Source organism: Trachypithecus francoisi, unplaced genomic scaffold (assembly GCF_009764315.1).
Source record: "Trachypithecus francoisi isolate TF-2019V2 unplaced genomic scaffold, Tfra_2.0 Lachesis_group1, whole genome shotgun sequence".
Lineage (NCBI taxonomy): Eukaryota > Metazoa > Chordata > Mammalia > Primates > Cercopithecidae > Trachypithecus > Trachypithecus francoisi.
Window position 1 is genome coordinate 136,378,434 of NW_022681454.1, and position 21,816 is coordinate 136,400,249.

At 40.9% G+C, this 21,816-nt stretch overlaps 1 protein-coding gene across 3 annotated transcripts in view; it reads right to left on the reverse strand.

Annotated features, from left to right (window-relative positions):
• The window catches only part of SETD7 (SET domain containing 7, histone lysine methyltransferase), a 52,305-nt gene that overhangs the window by 10,696 nt on the left and 19,793 nt on the right, over window positions 1-21,816 (reverse strand). For all 3 annotated transcript variants that reach the window (XM_033215308.1, XM_033215309.1, XM_033215307.1), the window contains exons 3-7: window positions 16,870-17,071; window positions 12,407-12,596; window positions 6,468-6,549; window positions 3,401-3,518; window positions 1,052-1,209 (exon numbers count right to left, since the gene is read on the reverse strand). In XM_033215308.1, the coding sequence (XP_033071199.1) occupies window positions 1,052-1,209; window positions 3,401-3,518; window positions 6,468-6,549; window positions 12,407-12,596; window positions 16,870-17,071 (750 nt within the window). The remainder of the gene's footprint in view (window positions 1-1,051; window positions 1,210-3,400; window positions 3,519-6,467; window positions 6,550-12,406; window positions 12,597-16,869; window positions 17,072-21,816) is intronic.

Sequence of the window (21,816 nt, forward strand, 5' to 3'; positions counted from 1 at the left end):
AATTTTAGAACACCCACCTTAGAACATTTTAACCACCCCAAAATGAGACTGCAATGAGATCCCACACCCATTAGCACACACTCCCCATCCCCCGTCCCCAGCCCTAGGGAACCACTAATCTACTATCTATCTCTATGGATTTCCTACATTTTGGACATTTCATATAAATGGAGTCATATATTCTTTCACTTAGCATAGTGTCTACAATTCTCATCCATGTTGTAGCCTATGTCAGTTCTTCATTCCTTTTTATTAGCAAATAATAGGGACTCTGATTTTATAGGTCTTTTCCAACACTGACATGTCACGCCCTAGGCTTAGGACTTTATTTTCCTTCTTCCTTTCACATCATAAAAGGGCTCCTGGCCGGGGGCAGTGGCTCACACCTGTAATCCCAACACTTTGGGAGGCCGAGGCAGGTGGATCACCTGACGTCAGAAGTTCAAGACCAGCCTGACTGACATGGTGAAACCCCACCTCTACTAAAAAGATAAAAAAGAAAAAAAAATTAGCTGGGCGTGGTGGCGCATGGCTGTAATCCCAGCTACTTGGGAGGCTGAGGCAGGAGAATCACTTGAACCCGCGAGGCAGAAGTTGCGGTGAGCCGAGATCTCGCCATTGCACTCCAGCCTGGGCATCAAGAGGGCAAATCCATCTAAAAAAAAAAAAAGGCCTTCCTCCTCTTCTCCACTCTGCAGAGTAATTTCAATTTTTACTATTATTTCAAATAACACTATCTTTAATTGTCCCGAATGAGAAAACTGAAGGACAAAAAGAGCAGCTATAAAACAGCAGCCCCTCGGTGAGGTACACTATTTCCGTACCACGTCTCCTCTTCAAAGCACTTTCCATTTCTTAGATTGCAAACCCACAGAGTGAGGCTGTTTATATTTTGAGTTTCAAGTCATAACTCTGAGGCTGATGGCAGAGGACCCATGGTCATTTCGATGAAGCAGCCTTTATCTGAGGCAGAATAACACCTTTTACTGCCCTCCTCAGCCTCAGGGCCCTGAGGCATAGATCCGCCCCAGCAGCTCGGGGTGATACTTACATGTCGTAGATGCAGTTTGGAGTGAAGGAGTGATTTGCCTTGTGTCCCAAGGAGGCACAGTACTTGGATACATGGTTATAGGGCTCAGGCACATCAATGACCGTTTCTTCATCAAGGGAGAGGGTGTTCCCATTAAGGGCCCAGTCCCTGCTGTCAACCTGCAGAAAACAAAAAAGCAAGCCTTAGAGAGGACCTTTCTCCCCACAGTTCAAAGGACATCAGAGATATTAACTCATTTATCTTATTATTTTTGTTTTTGAGACAGGGTCTCACTCTATCACCTAGGCTGGAGTGCAGCGGCATGATCTGGGCTAACCACAACCTCTGTCTCCCAGATTCAAGCGATTCTCATGCCTCAGCCTCCTGAGTAGCTGGAATTACAGGTGTGCACCACCACACCTAGCTAGTTTTTGTATTTTTTGTAGAGACGGGGTTTCATCATGTTGGCCAGGCTGGTCTCAAACTCCTGACCTCAGGTGATCTGCCCACCTCGGCCTCCCAAAATGTTGGAATTACAGGTGTGAGCCACCACACTCAGCCAAAACTTCAAGATTTGAGCACTACAAAATGAAATAAAACAAAACAAAACAAGGCATCTCTCCACACACTGAGAGTGCAAATGACATGTGTGGTCAGTGCCATGCAGCTTGACTTACTATTTGTTCATTTTTCCTTGTTCCATATGAAAAAAAAGGATTTAAAGTCCCTGATGAATACACATAAAATATAACTAGATAACTTGAATTGGATAAAGAAGAGGAGGCAAAAGAAAAAAACTAAGAACACAAATGGAACCAGAAATGTAAGGGATGCAAGAATGTACTCTAGGCAAGTCCTCTACCTTTGTTACAGGTAGGAAATCACTCTGACCAGCAGGCAGCCATTGATTACCAGCATGCCTTCTTATCTACAACAGGGGTTACTACCAGTGTAACCATCAGGCTTCTCTTCTCCAAACCACTCCTGACCAACTCACCCCAGGAGCTGGCGATGACAGCAGTCCAGCCTTTTGAAGCCAACACGACGACATTTTCATACAAAACTGTTAACTCTCAAGGTATACCATTTCCCCCACTGCTAAATTGTAATTGTGCTTTTGTTCATATGTGATAGTCCCTCAACTGATGTTTACTAAGTGGTACCATGTGCCAGGCACTGTTCTAGGTGCAGGGGATATAGCAGTGATCAAAAGCGGAAAAAAAGCCTCATGGATCTTAATAGTCCAAAACCAGTCATGTGATACCGATATGTGGCACTTGGTACCATCTACCTTATGCTGCCATTAGTTGTGTATTTTTCTTATCTCCCCAACAGAATCTAAATTTCATTACGGCAAGAAGGGTGTCACATTCATTTATACAATAGAACATAGTGAGGTTCAGCACAAAGCCAGATTCTGCAGTTTGAAATCCTACTTGAACTCTGCTATTTGCTGTATTTTTGACTTTAAGCAAGTTGTGTAATCTCTCTAGGCTTTAATTTCCCTATCTGTAAAATGAGTAAGTAAATAATATATCAATATCCCAAAGTCACCTTTTGTATGCTGAATTTCTCTGGATTGCTGATAGAAGTCTGGCCTTTGCATGGAACATAGTCTGACAGACCACAGTGCAGTTTGAATACATCGCCATCTTTTGTCTGTGCAACTGCTTTGAAAGTGTAATAACTTTATTATTTTACAGCATTTCCCTCTTACCGTTCCATAGGAATAAATGCAAAGGTGAACATAAATGTGGAATGTTAGCCATAAGCTTAAGGTCCCCATACATGGGTATAAGTCAGATAACGAAGGAGCGCATAAGCTGTGCTAAAAACAGGCAGACACTTAGGGAAGTTAATTGTAAAGTGAAGAAACAAAAACAGAAAACATACATGAAGCCTTTGAAATATATCAAAGATTATATCTTAAAGGCAAGAGGTGATTCAACTCTTTAACATTTTGTTTTCAATTTTTTTGACAAAAGAACTCCTCCTGACAAAATGTAGGCTATAGTATGGCTTTTGCACAAGAAGATGTAGGGGGCCTTCCTATAAAGTACCCCACCCGACGTCGTAAGTTAGTTATTTACAGAGTCTGACTGGATCTCAATTTTTTTAGACATTGGTATAGTCCAATATACCAATTACTGTCTTATTGATGGCATCACCCCACTCTCTATAAAATAGCTGTGGAACTTTTTAAAAATCATGTTAAGGCTTAAAATAAAGAGGAGGAAAATGTCCAATCAATTTTACCAAAAAGTCAATCCGTTTCTTTAACTTTCTAGTGAGTACTAAGGTAAAGGGATTTTGTTTGAAGCAAAGTCCTTTAACCAACAAAGTTGATTTTCCACTGTCACCCCCACTCACCTCTTGGTGTGTAATTCGAACTCCATTATAAAAAGACATAACAGTATTAGGTCCCACTGCTACCTTTGAAAAAAGTCCTTCTCCAGCACTGGAAATGAGAGATTCAGCAACATAAACCCTAAATTGAAAAAAGAGTTGAATAGTGACCTTTTCAGTTTAATATGTCATTCCTTACATCAAATGCCAAATATCATTATGGCTACTGAATCCAAAATGTCAATTCATAACTCAACTAAGAAGAGAGGGAGGAAGAAAAAGTTAAACCACGATATTTTGGCATTGGAAATTAAACAAATGGTAGTTACGTCTCTTTTAAGAGTGGTGTTTAAAATTTGCTTTCTAAGATAGAAATTATCATTGTATTTTCATAAAGATGCTCAGTGCTTGATATGAGGTATTGTTTTGGAAGAACTTACGTTTTTAGTTAATGACAATTTTCACTGTCTTACTGGACAAGTAAACATTTTTTCAAAGTTAATTAAAGCTATATCTAAGTTTGTCAGTGTTAGATGGGAGGGAAAGGAGGCTGTTTTAGTTAAGCCTCAAGATGAATCTTTTATATGAAACAGTGACAATTAATAAGATATATCCAATAAGCATTTCCCAACAAAAGGGTTCATAACAGGGGTCAGTTAACTATGGCCTGAGGGTCCAGTCTGGCTGCTGCTCATTTTTGTAAGTAAAGTTTTATTTGGACATAGCCACACCCATTTGTTTAGTACTGCCTAACAAATACTTTGCCTAAACAAAGTATTGCTTTAGCTCTACAAAGGCAGAATTGAGTAGTTGCAACAGATATTATATGGCTTGCAAAGCCTAAAATATTTACTATGTGGCCCTTTACAGAAAAAGTTTGCCAACCACTGTTATAAGAAAACAGCTGGTCGGGTGTGGTGGCTCACGCCTGTAATACCAGCACTTTGGGAGGCTGAGGCGGGTGGATCACCTGAGGTCAGGAGTTCAAGACCACCCTGGTCAACATGGTAAAACCCCATCTCTACTAAAAATACAAAAATTAGCTGGGTATGGTGGCGGGTGCCTGTAATCCCAGTTACTCGGGAGACTGAGGCAGGAGAATTGCTTGAACCCAGGCGGTGGAGAGTGCAGTGAGCTGAAATTGCATCATTGCACTCCAGCCTGGGCGACAAGAGCAAGACTCTGTCTTAAAAAAAAAAAGAAAAAGAAAAAAGCACTCATAATTATGGAACTGGATTTAATCAGACACTGGGATGGAATGACCCTACAGGAACTGATCATCTGTAATTTTAGTTACATGGCTCATGCTTATTCATGAACTGGAAGACTAATTTATTGCTTTCAACTCTTTACTTCTTCCCTGTGATAGAATTATATACATCCTGCCACTTTGCCACATGACCTTGTAGTGCCTCCCTCAGGGTGGGTGGAAGATACTGACTTCTCACTTGGCCATCTGATCTGCTTTGCTGGTAGAACACAGGCAGAAGTGGCTGCAGGCAGGTCTCAGGTGTGAAGGGCTGGGGCAAATTTCTGATGGCCTCCTCCAGACTTTTCACTGTCACCACTAGAAGAATATGCCCTAGGGGGCTGTTGCTTCCTGTTTCTCTTGTAAAGAAAACATGTGAAACAGACTTGAACCCAACTTGAAACCTGGAGTCCAGCCTAAGCCAGCTGAGCTTAGCTGATTCCAGTCAAAAGTGGCTGAACCTCAGCCAACCTACAGAACTATGAGTGTAAAACAAAATGTTTGATTCTGTAAACCACTGAGAGTTCTGAGGGCATCATTATGCAGCCTCATCACAACAATAATAACAGCAAAGACGAACACATATGGCTACGGTCTCGTGTTTCAGAACTAACAAAAAAGCTAAACCCTTCCCTTTGTAACTGGGCCAGAGCCTCATGTCAAAGGAGAGTCCATTCATCATTGTGACATTGTGGGGTCAGCCCTATCAGTCAAATGGGGGAAGAGGCCTATTTCTCAGATGGGAACAGAAACTCAATGGTAGGTAAGCCATGATTACAAAAAGTGAGGCAAAGAGAAAACCAATTTCAGATAATACGCTTACTCAAAAACAGATCTGTTGCTAAGGAATAAGAAGAATCCTAGACAGGGTACCAGAGAAAGGCACACCAAGACTTAAGAGCTAGAGTTTAGCCATCCTCATAAATAAGACATGAAGTGCGACAGGACGTGACCCTCTGGGGGTGGGCTTACAAACCAGAAACTTATCATTTATAAGCTAGAATGTTTTTATGCCTCTTACACTTTCTTTGTTTCACTTTTGTCTTCTCTTAGTGAGAAAAAGAAATTGTCTTGTGTTCCAGAACACCTCAGCTGGACTAAGATGAAATGGAGGCATCCTGTGTGCACAGGCTAGAGCTTTAAAGAGCATGAAATGCCCCCCTAGAGGGCTAGCATGTGACTGCAGCACAGACTCTAAGAACAGGATGCTTGGCCAGGACATAGCTGGCTGCCTGGCTCAACTGCCTTTTTTTTTTTTTTTTAATGGAGTCTCGCTCTGTTGCCTAGGCTGGAGTGCAATGGCATGATCTCGGCTCACCGTAACCTCTGCCTCCCAGGTTGAAGCAATTCTTGTGCCTCAGCCTCCTGAGTAGCTGGGATTACAGGCATACGCCATAACACCTGGCTAATTTTTGTATTTTTAGTGGAGATGGGGTTTCACCATGTTGGCCAGGCTGGTCTTGAACACATGACCTCAAGTGATCTGCCCGCCTTGGCCTCCCAAATTGCTGGGATTACAGGCATAAGCCACCATGCCCGGCCTCAACTGCTCTTTCTACCTGGAGGTTTTACTCTAGGACAGACACACAAGCTGTTCTGTGATTTATGGGTGGGGAAACTCGCTTACAGGGTCAGATTCTACATAAGAATAAAAACACTGTTCCTCAGAATATAGAAATATTTATTTGAGGATTTGCAAAGGAAAAGGACACTTTAATGAGGAGCTTGGTCTGAGCTGGAACCCAGCCTGGGCACAGAGTCACAGAGGTGCATAAGTTCCTCCCACTAGGCTTATTTAACCTCACATAAACAGTGCAATTAAAACCACAAGGAGGACATTACCTTTCTGATTCATAAGGATCTGGAAGAAGAGCATTGGTAGAAATGCAAGATGAAGTCGACTTATCAAAGTGGTACACTGAATCTGAAAAACAAACAAAAATGTCAGTACAGGTGCAGAGTTAGGGAAGAGCATTCATAACACTTCTCTCTATTCACGGGACAACGGAGAGTTAAAAAACCAAAAGTCTTAACCAAGTTATACCAACTAGAATGAAGTTCTTCAATTTAAATGGATACATTTTAGATTTACTCTTCACTTTTATCTTCAGGCCTTCATGAACAGCCATCAGATGCATCTCTTAACATCCCAATTCGCTCTTGAATTTTCCTTATTAAAATGACTTAAAGGATGCTTGGGAATCAATAAAATGCTTTGTCATGAAATTCTGAGATCTCTTGGCTCAGATCAAATTTGATGATGGTTTTAAATTTTTCTGGTGGTTTTCTTCATTACAGATACAGTCTACAGAATCCAACAACTGAACCCTGGCAGTTGTCTCCTTCACTAAGAATAAAATTCTGCCTCACCAGAATTAAGGAGAACAGCACTGCTTTTGATAAAGCATTAACAAAGTAATCTCCTTTCTATTATGGTGGTTCAGAAGCCAGTTAGTAATTTAGTCTAGAAACCAAGGCACACAACCGCCCGAGAATGAACACTGGCTCTCTGTGAATGGTTAGCCTGAGAGAATCTTCACAGAGAGCACTGAAGATAGATGCTCTGAAGGCTGATAGGGAAAGAAACAAGATTTAGAATCAGAGGGCTTACTCCTGCAAAGCAAATGATTATACACGCTAAGGGAAAACTCATAATCCCATTAAGTCGTTCTTCAGTAGTTACCAATGGTTACTAGGTCCTCTTTCTGTTTGTTTGTGAGTGGCTTTTTTTGTACCACCAAAACCCCAAGGAATACCTCAAATTAAAAGTCAGAAACCAATCCAAATCAGTCAGTGTCTGCAACAGAAACAGACCATTTGAGTGTTTCAAAGAGAATTCAGTTCAGCGAATTGGTCATACAGGGGATGAAATGCTGACAGGACAGATGGAGCCGTGAAGAGCCCAGACACTGGCAAGAGCGGGAAGCTGCAGCTGGAGGCAGGAGGGACAGAGTGCACAGTGGTGCTCCTGGAGCTCTGGAGCTGGGTAGTTGGAACTAGCCTGGGCCTTCCTCAAGGGAGATGGAATCAGGAGGTGACGGGGCCACTGCTGGAGATGCTGGTTGACACAGAGAGGGCTTCTGCCTGCTGTCTTCTCCTGCTTTGTCCCCAGCCAGCCAGTGGCCTCCCTTTGGCCAAACTCAGACAGAAGTCAAACACACAGGAACCTGAAAAATGCAGGCCACAAGGGGCAGCAGCCTCTTGCAATAATATTGGGCAGTGAAAGAATGACGAATGAATTGGATCTGAGAGCAAAGTGGTAACACACCACCAAGCAATCCATGAAAAGAATTTAGACCACCCTCCCCCACTTTTATTTTCTTTTCAGACAGTCTTACTCTGTCACTCAGGCTGGAGGGCAATGGTGTGGTCTCAGCTCACTGCAACCTCCGCCTCCTGGGTTCAAGCGATTCTCCTGCCTCAGCCTCCCAAGTAGCTGGGATTACAGGTGCCTGTCACCCTGCTTGGCTGGCTAATTTTTTATTTTCAGTAGAGATGGGGTTTCGCCCTGTTGGCCAGGCTGGTCTGGAACTCCTGATCTCTAGTGATCCACCTGGCTCAGCCTCCCAAAATGCAGGTATTATAGGCGTGAGCTGCTGTGCCCAGCCGCCACTTTTTAAGAAGAGCCAGAATTGTGCGTGGAATATATGTTCTATTGAGTGGAAACTCTCCTATGAACTTCCATCTAGCTCCTTAGACTAAAACTTTTATGACAAATGTACTGAGTGTCAACTACATGTACAACACTAGGGACTATGTAGATACAAAAAGGATTAACCTCTGTTGCTGCTTTCAGGGAGTGCATACTATCTCTTCCAATGCCTGCTGTCCCTTCTTCTGCTCCCTTAGACATGCACAGGCTGCAGGCACATCCTTTACTTTCCCTCCTTTCCTCTGCAGAATGTTATGCCCTTTGACTAGAATTCATTTATTCAATTGACAAACATCATTATAAAAGGTGAGTTAAGCCTAAAAGATGGAGTAGGAATTAGCCAAGGAAAGCAGTTACTAGGTGGAGGAGGGCTGACCAGGTAAGAAGAAATTCCAGCCAGTGGCATAGGTGAGAAACTCCACAGGAAGTAAGTAGAGAACTAGAAGTAGTTTGTGGTTACAAAAGCACACAGAGAAAAGGAGAAGCTGGTGAGGCGACAGGCCAAGGAGTGTTTTATGTGAGATATTTGCATTAATTTCTCTCCTTCCCCAATCATTGGACCCTACAGTCACATAACCCTGTACCCCCTAACCCACTGGCTAGTCAACAGGTCAATAATTATAACTGAAAGGGGCAGAGGAGAAACACAAACATGGCAGAACATTAGACTAAAGATCTGTTCATGGGATCTTCAGAGTGCCAGAGCAGCCATGGTTCCTGGCCCTTTTGAGGCTCAAACTATTCAACATTTCAAAATACCTGAGGTCTGCAGGAATCTTGCCGTTAAATCTCCCCTTTCTTTTTTGCCTTAAGTTAATTTGAAGTGAATGTTTATTTGCAACCAGAAGGTTTTTTTTTTGTTTGTTTGTTTGTTTGTTTTTGAGACAGAATCTCTCTGTGTCACCCAGGCCGGAGTGCAGGGGTGCTATCTTGGCTCTCTGCAACCTCCACTTCCTGGGTTCAAGCGGTTCGTGCGCCTCAGCCTCCCGAGTAGCTGGGACTACAGGCATGCACCACCACACCCAGCTAAAGCAACCAGAAATTCTAAAATAATAATAATTCCCTTGAGAATTCTCACTCGCAACATTTTTTTTTTTTTTTTAAGACAGGGTCTCACTCCTGTCGCCCAGGCTGGAGTGCAGTGCACTCAGCTCACTCCAGCCTTGACTTCCTGAGCTCAGGTGATCCTCCCACCTCTGTCTCCCAAGTAGCTGAGATTATGGGCACATGCCACCATGCCCAGCTAATTTTTTTTTTTTTTTTTTTTTAGTAGAGACAGGATCTTACCATGCTGCCCAGGCTGATCTTGAACTTCTGGGCTCAAATGATCCATCTGGCTCAGCCTCCCAAAGTGCTAGGATTACAGCTGTGAGCCACCAGGCCCGGCCTACTGTTTCTTATTTATAGCAAGAAGAATGTAATAACAACAACTTTCATTGCAGTGTTTTATGGTAGGTGCTAATATCCACATTTGGTAATGAGGAAACAGGTTCTGGAAAAATAAATAACTTGCCCAAGGATAATATAGTAAATGTTAGACCTAGGTCTCAGATTAGGTGATTCTTAAATTCAGGCACTTGCCACTAAAAATGCTGCTACTTCTGAAGTTTTAAAACTGGCATCACCAATTGGGATCCTCCCTTGTTTCAAGTCTCCTCATTTCTAAATATTATAACAGTGTCTCCTTTCAGAACATAGATCAAGGGCATAGATATCAGAGTTTGTAGTTCAAAGATTACGACTTCCTTTTTTTTTAAATAAACTTTTCATTTTGGAGTAATTTCAAATACATGACATGCATCACTTAATGAAGGGGATATGTTCTGAGAAATGTGTCGTGAGGCAAGTTGGTCATTATGCAAACATCAGAGAGTGTACTCATACAAACCTAGATGGTATAGCCAACTACAAACCTAAGCTATTAATAAATGCTACAGCCTATTGCTCTTAGGCTCCAAACCTGTAAAGCGTGTTACTATAGGGAATACCGTAGACAACAGTAACCTAATGGGAAGGATCTGTGTATCTAAACATATCTATATATAGAAAAGATGCAGTAAAAATATAGTATAATCTTAGCTGAGTGCAGTAGTTTATGCCTGTAATACCAGCACTATGAGAGTCTGAGGCAGGAAGATTGCTTGAGGCCAGGATTTTGAGACCAGCCTGAGCAATACAGCAATACCCTGTTTCTACAAAAAAATTAAAAATATTTAGCTGGGCATTGTGGTGCATGCCTGTAGTCTTCGCTACTGCGGAGGCTGAGGCAGGAGAATTGCTTGAGCCCAGGAGCTCAAGGCTGCAGTGGGCTATGATAACACCAGTCCACTCCAGTCTGGGCAACAGAGTGAAATCCTGTCCCTTAAAAAACAAAATGAAAATAAAAACAAAAATATGGCATACTCTTATGGTACCACAGTTATTATGGGCCCATGACTGTATACAGAAAAGTTGCAAAGAAAGCACAGAGCATCCTCACTGTTCCTCCTAATGTTAACTTCTTACAGTGCATGGTACATTTGTCAAAATTAAGAAACCAACACAGATACATTACTATGTACTAAACTCTAGACTTTATTTAGATTTCACCAGTTTTTCCACTAACGTCCTTTTTCTCTTCCAGGATCCAATCCAGAATCCCACATTGCATTTAGACTGTCTCCATTTTTAACTTAAAAAAACAAAAAAGACATTTAAAGCAACCCAAATTGGACCTAAATATAAATGCTAAATTTTTCACTTTTGGACAAGCTTCCTTTGGAGATTCTTCTTCAGATCCCAAATAACTAAATACTATTTAAGCCTATTAATGCCTAGATTTATTGTCTTTTCTATTTTTTTCTCCCTATAACCAAACCTGGAGCAGAAATACATGCATATATTATTTTCAAGGAATCAGACCAATTCAATAGCTTTCTTAAGCTGTGCCACTCAAAATGCAAAATCTTGATTTTTCTTTGTATATTTTCCAGATTTTCTTTTTTTTGAGATGGAGTCTCGCTGTGTCACCCAGGCTGGAGTGCAGTGGCCGGATCTCAGCTCACTGCAAGCTCCGCCTCCCAGGTTTACGCCATTCTCCTGCCTCAGCCTCCCGAGTAGCTGGGACTACAGGCGCCTGCCACCTCGCCTGGCTAGTTTTTTGTATTTTTTAGTAGAGACGGGGTTTCACCGTGTTAGCCAGGATGGTCTCGATCTCCTGACCTTGTGATTTGCCCGTCTCGGCCTCCCAAAGTGCTGGGATTACAGGCTTGAGCCACCGCGCCCGGCCCAGATTTTCTACACGTAGTAATTTTATGCTCAGAAAAAATGTTTAGTGTGACGTGTACTTCTAAAAGGAAAATAATACTTTTTTCAAATACGGATTCCACTGGGTTCACTCACACACTGTGCTCCATGCAAGATGTCGGGCTCGAGATGCCAATATGCATTTATGTTTTCCAGTCACAGCTCAGGCTCAATCAACTTTACAGTTTAGAGATCTACTTGATTTGGTTCTTCATTATCATAGTGCAGTTTTTTGGAGAGATAACCATTTGAAATCAATTGAATTACTGCTGTCATTTCTTTATTCCCTCACTATATGAGAATTACATACCTAGGCCCTTTGTCACATGACTTTTCAGTATCTCCCACTAATGTGCATGGTGTAATTTCCCTGTCTCACTGATGTCTGGCTTGGCCATGTGACTTGCTTTGACCAGTGAAAAGTGGGTGAAAGTGCCACCATGTCAGTTCCAAGGTGAGGTTTCAAAAGGCATCACAGGTATCTGTTTATGCTCTGACACTTCTGTGATCCGCTGTGGGAAAATCTGGCCCCACATTGCCATCGTCCCTTCAGATTAGGCCCCAGAATGAAGACAGAGAGCTGACTCAAACCTGACCAGAAGCCTCAAGTCTGGCCTGGCCCCCTAAGCCCAGCCTCAGTCAGCTGGAGTACAGCTGCTCGGCAGAGCTGTGGTTGCTGTTGTAAACCACTAGGGAGGTGCAGTGTCTGTTATACAATAAAACCTGACTAATGCATGATTAAAGAGAACTACACAGAAAGGAAAAGAAAAGAAGCTTCTCTCAAATCAGCCCTAACAACCTGCTTTGGAATTGGAGCAACCCATCTGAAGCAGATTCAACTTACTTCCAGGCATCAGCTCAAAGTGAGGCCTCCCTTCTTCAGTGGACATAAGGGTGGCCAGTTTGCCTTCTATCATCTCTCCATCAATAAATTTCCCATACAGTGCGGTCCTCTCATCAGGGTACACATAGGCTATCTTCTCTCCAGTCATCTCCCCATCTTCATTTACTTCTCCTACAAGGCTTCCTCCATCCTGATGGGAGAAACCAAAAACCAGAAAATATTATATATAGTATGTCTAGGACACGAGTTCCAAGAAATTCCTCTTCTGCACTTTCATTATTAATATAGCACCAGTAGGGATAATAACAGTTTAGGAACCCAGAGCTTTTCACCTGCGTAAGAAAAGCATGATGCATAGCTCCTCATCCAGCTCCATATAAATATACTGCTAGAAAGTCATATGCATATGGGGCATGTATACCTGATTTAGAGAGTGGTAGACTCCGTTGCAGTTTGTAATCTGGGACAAGTTACTGATACTCTATCCTGGTTTGCTATCTAAGAAACAAATAACGTTTCTTTGATATTTGTAACATCAATTACCAACATTTAAAGGAAATGTAACTAAGTGTTATTTTTGGCCAAAATCAAATATGATGATGATCTTTAGCAAGACACTCCTACCCACTATTCATATGATCTCCCTTCTCAATGTTAAATTTTGGATTTCTAGTGTGTTAGGAAAATCTTCAGTTCAAATGTACTTAAGAATTAATTTAGTGAACATGAGTAAAGAGAGCTGTCTGCTCGTTTTCAGCAACAAACAAAAGGATGTCTGGACACTGCCTTTCTGAGACTCCTATACCATCATCTTTTTTGGAATTAGAAGGAAAAGTGAAAAAAGATCAACTAAATCCCACTCCCATCTCAATTCTTTCTTCCCATTTGATTTCCTGCTCCCTCTCACCTCCTTTCAGCAGAGAAGCCCACTTAAATTCGTGCTTAACTCTTTCATTTATTTCATTCCTAAGGGTCATTGAGTACTTTAGGGCAGAGGCTATCATATAATTCTGTATCTTGATAAGTAGTAGGGACACAGTAGGTGATTCATAAATGCTTTTAAATTGAACTGGGTTACCAAAAAGTAATGAATAATTTAAGGTAGGATGCCAGAGATGTTTCTTTCCTTCTTTTTTTTTTTTTTTTTTTTCCATCCAGAAGGTCCTCATGGTATAACTCTGAAAATGTAAGACCTTTGTGAGTTTGATATAACAATAGTAATGCCATGACATCTTTTAAAAGCATGGTTAATTTCTCCAACTTGAGGATCTAGGAACAGCTAGCTACTCAAAGTCAGTGATGTAGGATGACTTTTGAGTGATCCCAAATGCTGCCTTTTTTTTTTTTTTTTTTTTTTTGCCTTCTAGGAAAAGAGCTGTAAATTAGAAAATGAATCGTGGCACTTACATAGAAAGAAAAATACTTAGAAGCATTTTTAATGGATAGAAAGTGCACTAGGGATAGTCATTGCTCTTTCTTCTCTTCAAGTTAATTCTTAATAATTGAGAATACATGGAGATGATACTTTCTGCAATGTCTGCCTTCAGGCTTTTAGTGACGATTATTGAATGGAAGGGTATAAGAGCATTTGTGCTTCTTATACTCCATGCCTAACATAAGCCACCATTACTATTTATTTAAAACAGAAGTCTGTCTTTCCAGGGTCTCACACCTTTCCCTTTAAATGTGTTTTATTTTAATTAATTAATTAATTAATTTTGAGATGGAGTCTTGCTCTGTCGCCCAGGCTGGAGTGCAGTGGCACAATCTTGGCTCACTGCAAGCTCCGCCTCCCGGGTTCACTCCATTCTCCTGCCTCAGCCTCCCGAGTAGCTGGGACTACAGGCGCCCGCCACCATGCCCAGCTAATTTTTTTGTATTTTTGGTAGAGATGGGGTTCCACCGTGTTAGTCAGGGTGGTCTTGATCTCCTGACCTCGGGATCCACCCGCCTCGGTCTCCCAAAGTGCTGGGATTACAGGCGTGAGCCACCGCGCCCGGCCCCTTAAATGTTTAAATTTCTGGTTTCAGAGGGAGTGAATTTATTTGTCCAGAATGATAAAGTAGAAATTCTTCTTTCATTTCCAAAAGGAGTTATACATTTTTAATTAAACACCTCATATGAAAAACTTTTTCAAGGTACAGTTTTGAAAGAAACACACTGTTCTTAGAGTGAGCTGACAAATACGGACTGTAGAGAAAATCATCATATTTTTCTCCCCTTGTTCCTACTTTGGCCTGTTACAAAAATTTCCTCCTCTGCTGTATCAGGTATCAGGAAGTGTGGGGGAAGAAAAGGCTGCTTTTCTCCTCTGCTCACTGGCTCCTCCTCGTCAGGGGAGAAATCGTTCATTTCACTGGTGAGCAGCCAGGGTCTGACACCTACTGACACCCATTTCTCTACTGGGTGGGGGTTAAGAGGACAAAGGCTGCTTTTTTGCTCACCAGTGCTCCTTCCTATGGCAGAGTCTTTGAGATTTAATAAGATAATTAAGGCTAAAGGTTAACATGTAGCTATATATTTGGTTTTCAAAATGCAACCACATTGAGCGAGCCCAATTCATTCACCAATCTTGGCACATCTTTGATCCCATGTAGGGACTTTAACTGACAATGTCACAAGTAAAATGACAGGTAGTAGGAGAATCTGGTAATCCAACACTTTGCCTCTTTCCTATACTCATCTCTATGTAGAGAGTCCACTTCTCCTGACTTCAAGATGTACTGTCACATCAGCAGTGTCCCAGCACTGGGCAGCAAGATGCATACCCTGGCTACTCACGAGGCCAGGTTTCAGTCCTCCTACACTAGGCAGCACCTCCACCACTTCTGATCTTTCTGCTTCTCTTCTCCTAAGCAGTACATGTTACAACTTTTGATCTATCACAGATCCTACCAAGAGGATATTTAAATGCTTTAGCAATTCTTAGAAAATGTTTTACAACATTATTTTCTTATGCCCTGTTCCTAGATTATAACTTATTTTTTAAGAACAATAATGTATAAGTGGATTTAGCTGGGATTACTTTTCTTATCTATGTAACTAATCATTTCTTTGTAGTAGAACTTTTTAGTCATAAGGTTTCAGAGTAAAAAATGTATTTTCAGCTGGGCGTGGTGGCTCATGCCTGTAATCCTAGCACTTTGGGAGGCCGAGGCAAGGAAATCACCCGAGGTCAGGAGTTTGAGACTAGTGCCTGGCCAACATGGTGAAATCCCATCTTTACTAAAAATACAAAAAATTAGCTGGGCGTGGTGGCATGGGCCTGTAATCCCAGCTACTTGGGAGGCTGAGGCAGGAGAATCGCTTGAACCCAGGAGGCGGAGGTTGCAGTAAGCTGATATGGCACCACTGCACTCCAGCCTGGGCAACAGAGTGAGACTCTGTCTCAAAACAAAAAAAGTATTTTGACTTAAGTTACGAACAAAATAAAATATTAAGTAAAATATTTTCTGGCCAGGTGTGGTGGCTCATGCCTATAATTTCAGCATTTCAGGAGGCCAAGGCAGGTAGATTGCTTGAGCCCAGGAGTTCGAGACTAGCCTGGGCAATATGGAGAAACCATGTCCCTAAAAAAAAACACAAAAATATTAGCCAGATGTGGTGGCACATGCCTGTAATCCCAGCTACTCAGGAGGCTGAGGTGGGAAGATGGCTTGAGTCTGGGAGGTGGAGGTTGTAGTGAGCCAAGATTGTGCCACTGCACTCCAGCCTGGGCAACAGAGCAAGACTCTGTCTCAATAAATAAAAAATAAAATAAAATAAAAATAGTGTTTTCTAAGGTCTATTTTCTGAAACATTTTCTGGAAATTCACTAACAACAGATGGGACATTTGAAATGCAAACAGAAATTTGAGCATTAATTTCCAACCATGGGTTCTGCCATATCTTTTTACTTTAATAGACTCCAGCAATATCATAAAATGCTATCAAATACTCAAAGATGAGTTATTTTTAATCACCTTAATTTAAACAATATAAACCATAAAATACCTTAAAAAGTAGTTAGTGGAATTGTAAAATCAAGTAACAACAGTGCAGTAAGCTCTCCCACATTAAAAATTGCTAGACTGGTTTTTACATACGAGAAACAGGGAATAAAACTAATAGTAACAATAAAATTTTCCACCATCTCCCTCTATGTGCCAAAAGAATTAAAAGCAATGTATTTTGTCTTTATTAGTGATACAATAAAACCAATTTGTCCCAATTTGTTTTAATCATGATTAATTACTCCTTTCCAAATCAATGCTGAAAAATAATTAATAATGGATCCAAGGGCCAACAATCTAAGCCAATAGTGAGTAACAGTGAGAGGTCATGCCTCATAAACTCTTGGCGTCAGCGATGGTGACTCTCAGGTTTCACAGCTCCCAAGTTCTAACACAGAATACATTTTACTCTTCATTGTGAAGAGGCACAATATGTTACTTTCCAGCAGAGTGAAGAGTCACACGGCTTACTGGGTAATATATCCAGCACACTCCATGCCGAATGTTATCTTTATACTGCCCCTTGAAGATCAGTCTCCCATCTGTGTCGTATTCCTGGGCTGGACCGTTTAGCTCTCCGTCTACATACGTGCCCTGGAGAACTCCCCCATCTTCATAAGTGTAAACTCCCTGGCCCTGCAAGGCATCATCCACATAATAACCCTCCAGGGTGCTGTGAGGAAAGGAAAAACAAAAAGGAATAGTCAGACCATGACTCGACTCCCTTAGAAGAAAGGATCATATCCAAGGAACTGCATGCCCAGTTGTGTCAGCCCTGACATGGATTCAGTGCAGCCTCCTAAATTATCATCGACTGCTAGGAAAAGATGCTTCAGGGACATGGGTAAGACTGAGAAGAAAGATGGAGATTTAATACCTAATCTCACAGTTCCCGGGAATCCTTTTACTCTGCTGGAGAAAATAGAGAAGAAAAAAGCTACTGATGGAAACTAAGAACAAGTTCATTTGAATATGTTTCCAGGCAATAGAAATTCTGGTGTTACCTGTTCCACACACAAACCATTCATGTCTAATTTCCCTCAAGAGTGCTCCAGAATTCATTGGTAGTTCTCAAGGGTCTTTCAGATGGCTTGTATACAGTAATCTCTAATGATACAAATGTGGCTTAAAGTGTGTGAATGTCTAAATATTTGTTTCAAGTCACTAAAGTATTATTTATCAGTGATAGCCATAATTGGTAGTGATACAATACTTCCATCTCCTTGGAAGACATATGGGGATTTATTTAAGTATATCTATGTATGTATGTATATCTATGTATGTACATGTGTATGTGTGTGTGTATACATATACATACATCCATAATCATGGCCAGCAGGGGCAAGTAAGAAAGACTGCAGGCTCCACCCTGCTAATATCCTGATAGTTTGAGACCCATGGTCCTACACAAGAAGAAAGCTCACAGGGGTGCTCATGGTGACTTTACCAGTACTTCTCCATCTCTCTCCTTGTAATACACATTTGCAAGTTCAAGAACATGTTTTCATTCTTTGCCTCTGAAAGGCCCTATGAAATGAAACTAATTTTACCCAAAATTCCCTTTAAGTACTAAAATTTGGAATAAGGAAAGACCAATCAAATTATCTTTAAAATTTAAAATGTAAGAAAATTTTGAAACAAAGACAGCTTGTTTATTTTAACACAGGCAGGTAGCATTTATTCATTAACTCAACTAGTAAATTTTTTTTTTTTTTTTTGACACAGAATCTTGCTCTATCGCCCAGGCTGGTGTGCAGTGGCATGATCAAGGCTCACTGCAACCTTAAGCTCCTGGGGCTCAAGCCATCCTCCCACCTCAGCCTCCCAAGTAGCTGGGACCACAGGTATGTGCCACCACACCTGGCTAATTTTTGCATTTTTTGTAGAGATGAAGTTTTGTCATGTTACGTAGGCTGGTCTTGAACTCCTGGGCTCAAGGGATCCACCTACCTTGGCCTCCCAGCCACAACTAGTCAACATCTATAGTATGCCTTCTCAGTAGCAAGCATTGTGTGAGGCTCTAGAGGAGATAAGGAACAAAACAAACACAATGGTATAGGAGAGACTGGCAAGACACACTGTGAACTGGAGCAGATGGGATGCAAAGAGGGCCATGAGGACTTAAGTGGCTGCACCTGACTCTGCCTGGTAAAGTCTTGACTTATTTCAATAAATAACTGAGAATGATCTATAATTATTCAATGAAAAGCACATTCTAAACAATGATAGCTTCTGGTTAAAAGGTAATTACACTATTTGTAGTCTCCCAAGGAGATAAATAGTTTTCTTTCAGTTTTATTTGTACTATCAATGACAAATAGGCTTCCTAAATTCATGAAGAGAATAAAGTGCACTTTAGCATAGCTTTTGCATAAATAATCAAAATTCTAAAACAGTGAGGTTGGAAGTAATGAGATTCAACTGTCATTAGACTCCCACAATTAAAAAAAAAATCCTTGGTGAAGGGTACTAATCAAGTGACATAATGATGTAATTTATGTAGTGCAAGAAACTATTTATTCATTTATCTTCATTTTTAGGATTGCCAGTTATGATACAGGATTCCCAGCTAAGTCTGAATTTCAGATAAACGACAAATAATTTTTTAGTTTGTGTATGTTCCAAATAGTGAATAGGACATAATTATACTTACATTTTTTGTTGAGCAAATTCCAATTTAACTGGGTGTCCTGGATTTAACTAGATTTTTATTTGCTCATCCTGGCAACCCTATTGACTTTGGATTCTCAGCAGTATTCAAAATGTTCCTGTGTGAGTTTGGGTAGAATTACTTCCTGACAGACTAGTCTGCCAATATTTCTCAGGGTTATGATCAAATCTACAAGACATAAGTCTTGCAAATCAGACAAAAAATAATATTGACTTGCAGACATTTCCCCCAACTGTATTCAGTGGCTTGTCCTAACCTCCACGACCCGTGGAGCCCATCTTCATGTATCTATCAGAGTAAGAAGAACAAACTGCTATTTCCCTCTTAGCCCAACTGACTCAAGGTACACAAATGCAAATTCTTAAGGCATTGGAAAGCAAATCTTACTGCGTTATTTTTTCAGCCATCTGCCTGAGGCCACAGCTTAGCTTTCTTGGCAACTTTTAATAGTAACTTGGATGAAATCTGATGACAAAAGGGGGCACATTAAACACATAAACTGGGTTCTCCAGGGTAAAAAAAAGTGATGTCTTTAAAATCCTCTGTCGTTGAGGAAATAAAATATACATTTCTTAGACTGGCATTCAAGGCACTGCCTTTCTCTCTAACTGTTCTTTCCAGAGGAGGCTGGCAAACTATGGCCTGCTGACTGTTTTTGTAAATAAAGTTTACTGGAACAAAGCCATGCATATTCCTTTCTACATCGTCTATGGCTGCTTTCATACTACAACAGCAGTGTTGAATTGCTGCAGCAGAGACCGTATGTGGCCTACAGAGCCTCGATTTTACTCTCACCATATACAGAAAAAGTTTGCTTATCCCTGCTCTAAAAAGCTCTGCTCATATTGAAAGTTTACTCACTGACCTTTATATAGCTTAGCTTCCACACTATATTTTTCCTTGCTTTCCATAAAACATATGTGAGGAAACTTTTAAAATCCTTAAGGACAGCCAGGGGGAAAAAGAAGTTATGACTTTTTTTTCTTTTCTTTTTTCTTCATTGAAAACAAAAATAATCGTGGGCTAATAATGATTATTCTGAAATTTCTGGCATTTTTCTATCAAAAAAGAAAGAAGCCACTGGGTGCAGTGGCTCATGCCTGTAATCCCAGCACTTTGGGAAGCCGAGGCAGGTGGATTGCTTGAGGGCAGGAGTTTAAGACTAGCCTGGCCAACATGGTGAAACCCCAGCTCTACTGAAAATACAAAAATTAGCCAGGGGTGGTAGCACATGCTTGTAATCCCAGCTACTCAGAAGGGTGAGGCACAAGAATCATTTGAACTCAGGAGGGAGAGGTTGCAGTGAGCAGAGATCGTGCCACTGCACTCCAGCCTGGGTAACAGTGAGAATCTGTTTCAAAAAAAAAAAAATAGACCAGGCATGGTGGTTCATGCCTGTAATCCTGGCCCTTTGGAGGCCGAGGCAGGAGGATCACCTGAGGTCAGGAATTTGAAACTAGCCTGGCCAACATGGTGAAACCCCCCTCTACTAAAAATACAAAAATTAGCTGGGCATGGTGGCAGGCACCTGTAATCCCAGCTACCCGAAAGGTTGAGGCACGAGAATTGCTTGAGCCCAGGAAGCAGAGGTTGCAGTGAACCGAGATTGTGCCACTGCATTCTAACCTGGGCAACAGAGGGAGACTTCATCTCAAAAAAAAAAAAAAAGAAAGAAAAAGAAAGAAAGAAAAGAAAAAGAAAAAAGAAAGAAGCTGTGGGAAAATGACATTATTTTGTATCCATTAAAATGTTAATATCTGGTCATATTTGAAAAGTGGGTACATAGAAATAGCCTTCTAATGTTTCTTGGTGAAACTGGATTGAGAGCTGGGTTTCAGAGCAAGTCTTCTGGTCACTGTCTTAAACAGAGCCTACTCATCATCCGCAGGGAGCCTCATTTTCCTACAAAGTAAATCTATCCTGATCTTGGCAGCCCCGCCGTGCACATTACTCATCGGAGCCTAGGCATGTACTATTACAGAACACTCCATGTCTTTATTGATGTTAAATTTACGTGTCCTATTTCTCTAACTAGATTGTAAGCCCTTTATGGGAACAAATTAGGAAATATGCATCCACGTATCCCTCTCCTAACATATAAACTTCATATTGATAATTCCTAAGCAAAAGAATAGAAATGGAAAGCAGGATCATTTTGCATTGAGAAGAGAAGATTGAGAAGGAACATAACAGTGTTATTCAAGTGCAGGGAGCATTCTTTATATCAATTCAATATGCCTATAGGCTGTACGTGAGCAAAGTTTCTTAAACTTCCTATGCCTCATTTCTTCATTTGTAAACTGGACTACTCAGAGCATTGTTATAAGGGTTAAGTGGGTTAATATATATCAAATGCTTAGAATATGGTCTGGCACATAGTGATTGCTTAAATAAAGAACAGCTATTATTATTAAACATGTATATTCATGTATATGATGGCAAGCTTCCTGCTAAAAAACTGGGTTTAAAAAGCATCATCAAAGAAACAGTTATGAAACACTGAAATAGATAAAGAAATTTATAAAACTGCGTTAAATCTATTTTTAAAGAACAAGCAAGAAAAATTCCTATCTGCAATAATTTATGAGTGATCCAATTGACTGGAAGAAAATAAGTGCCTCTAAAAAAAAGCAATATGTGTTCACTGTAAAACAAACACATAAAAAGCAACTCAAGCAGTACTAAGATGCAGAAAGTAGAAATTTTCAGTCCTCTTGCCCAATTTCACATATAATATTTAAGACTTT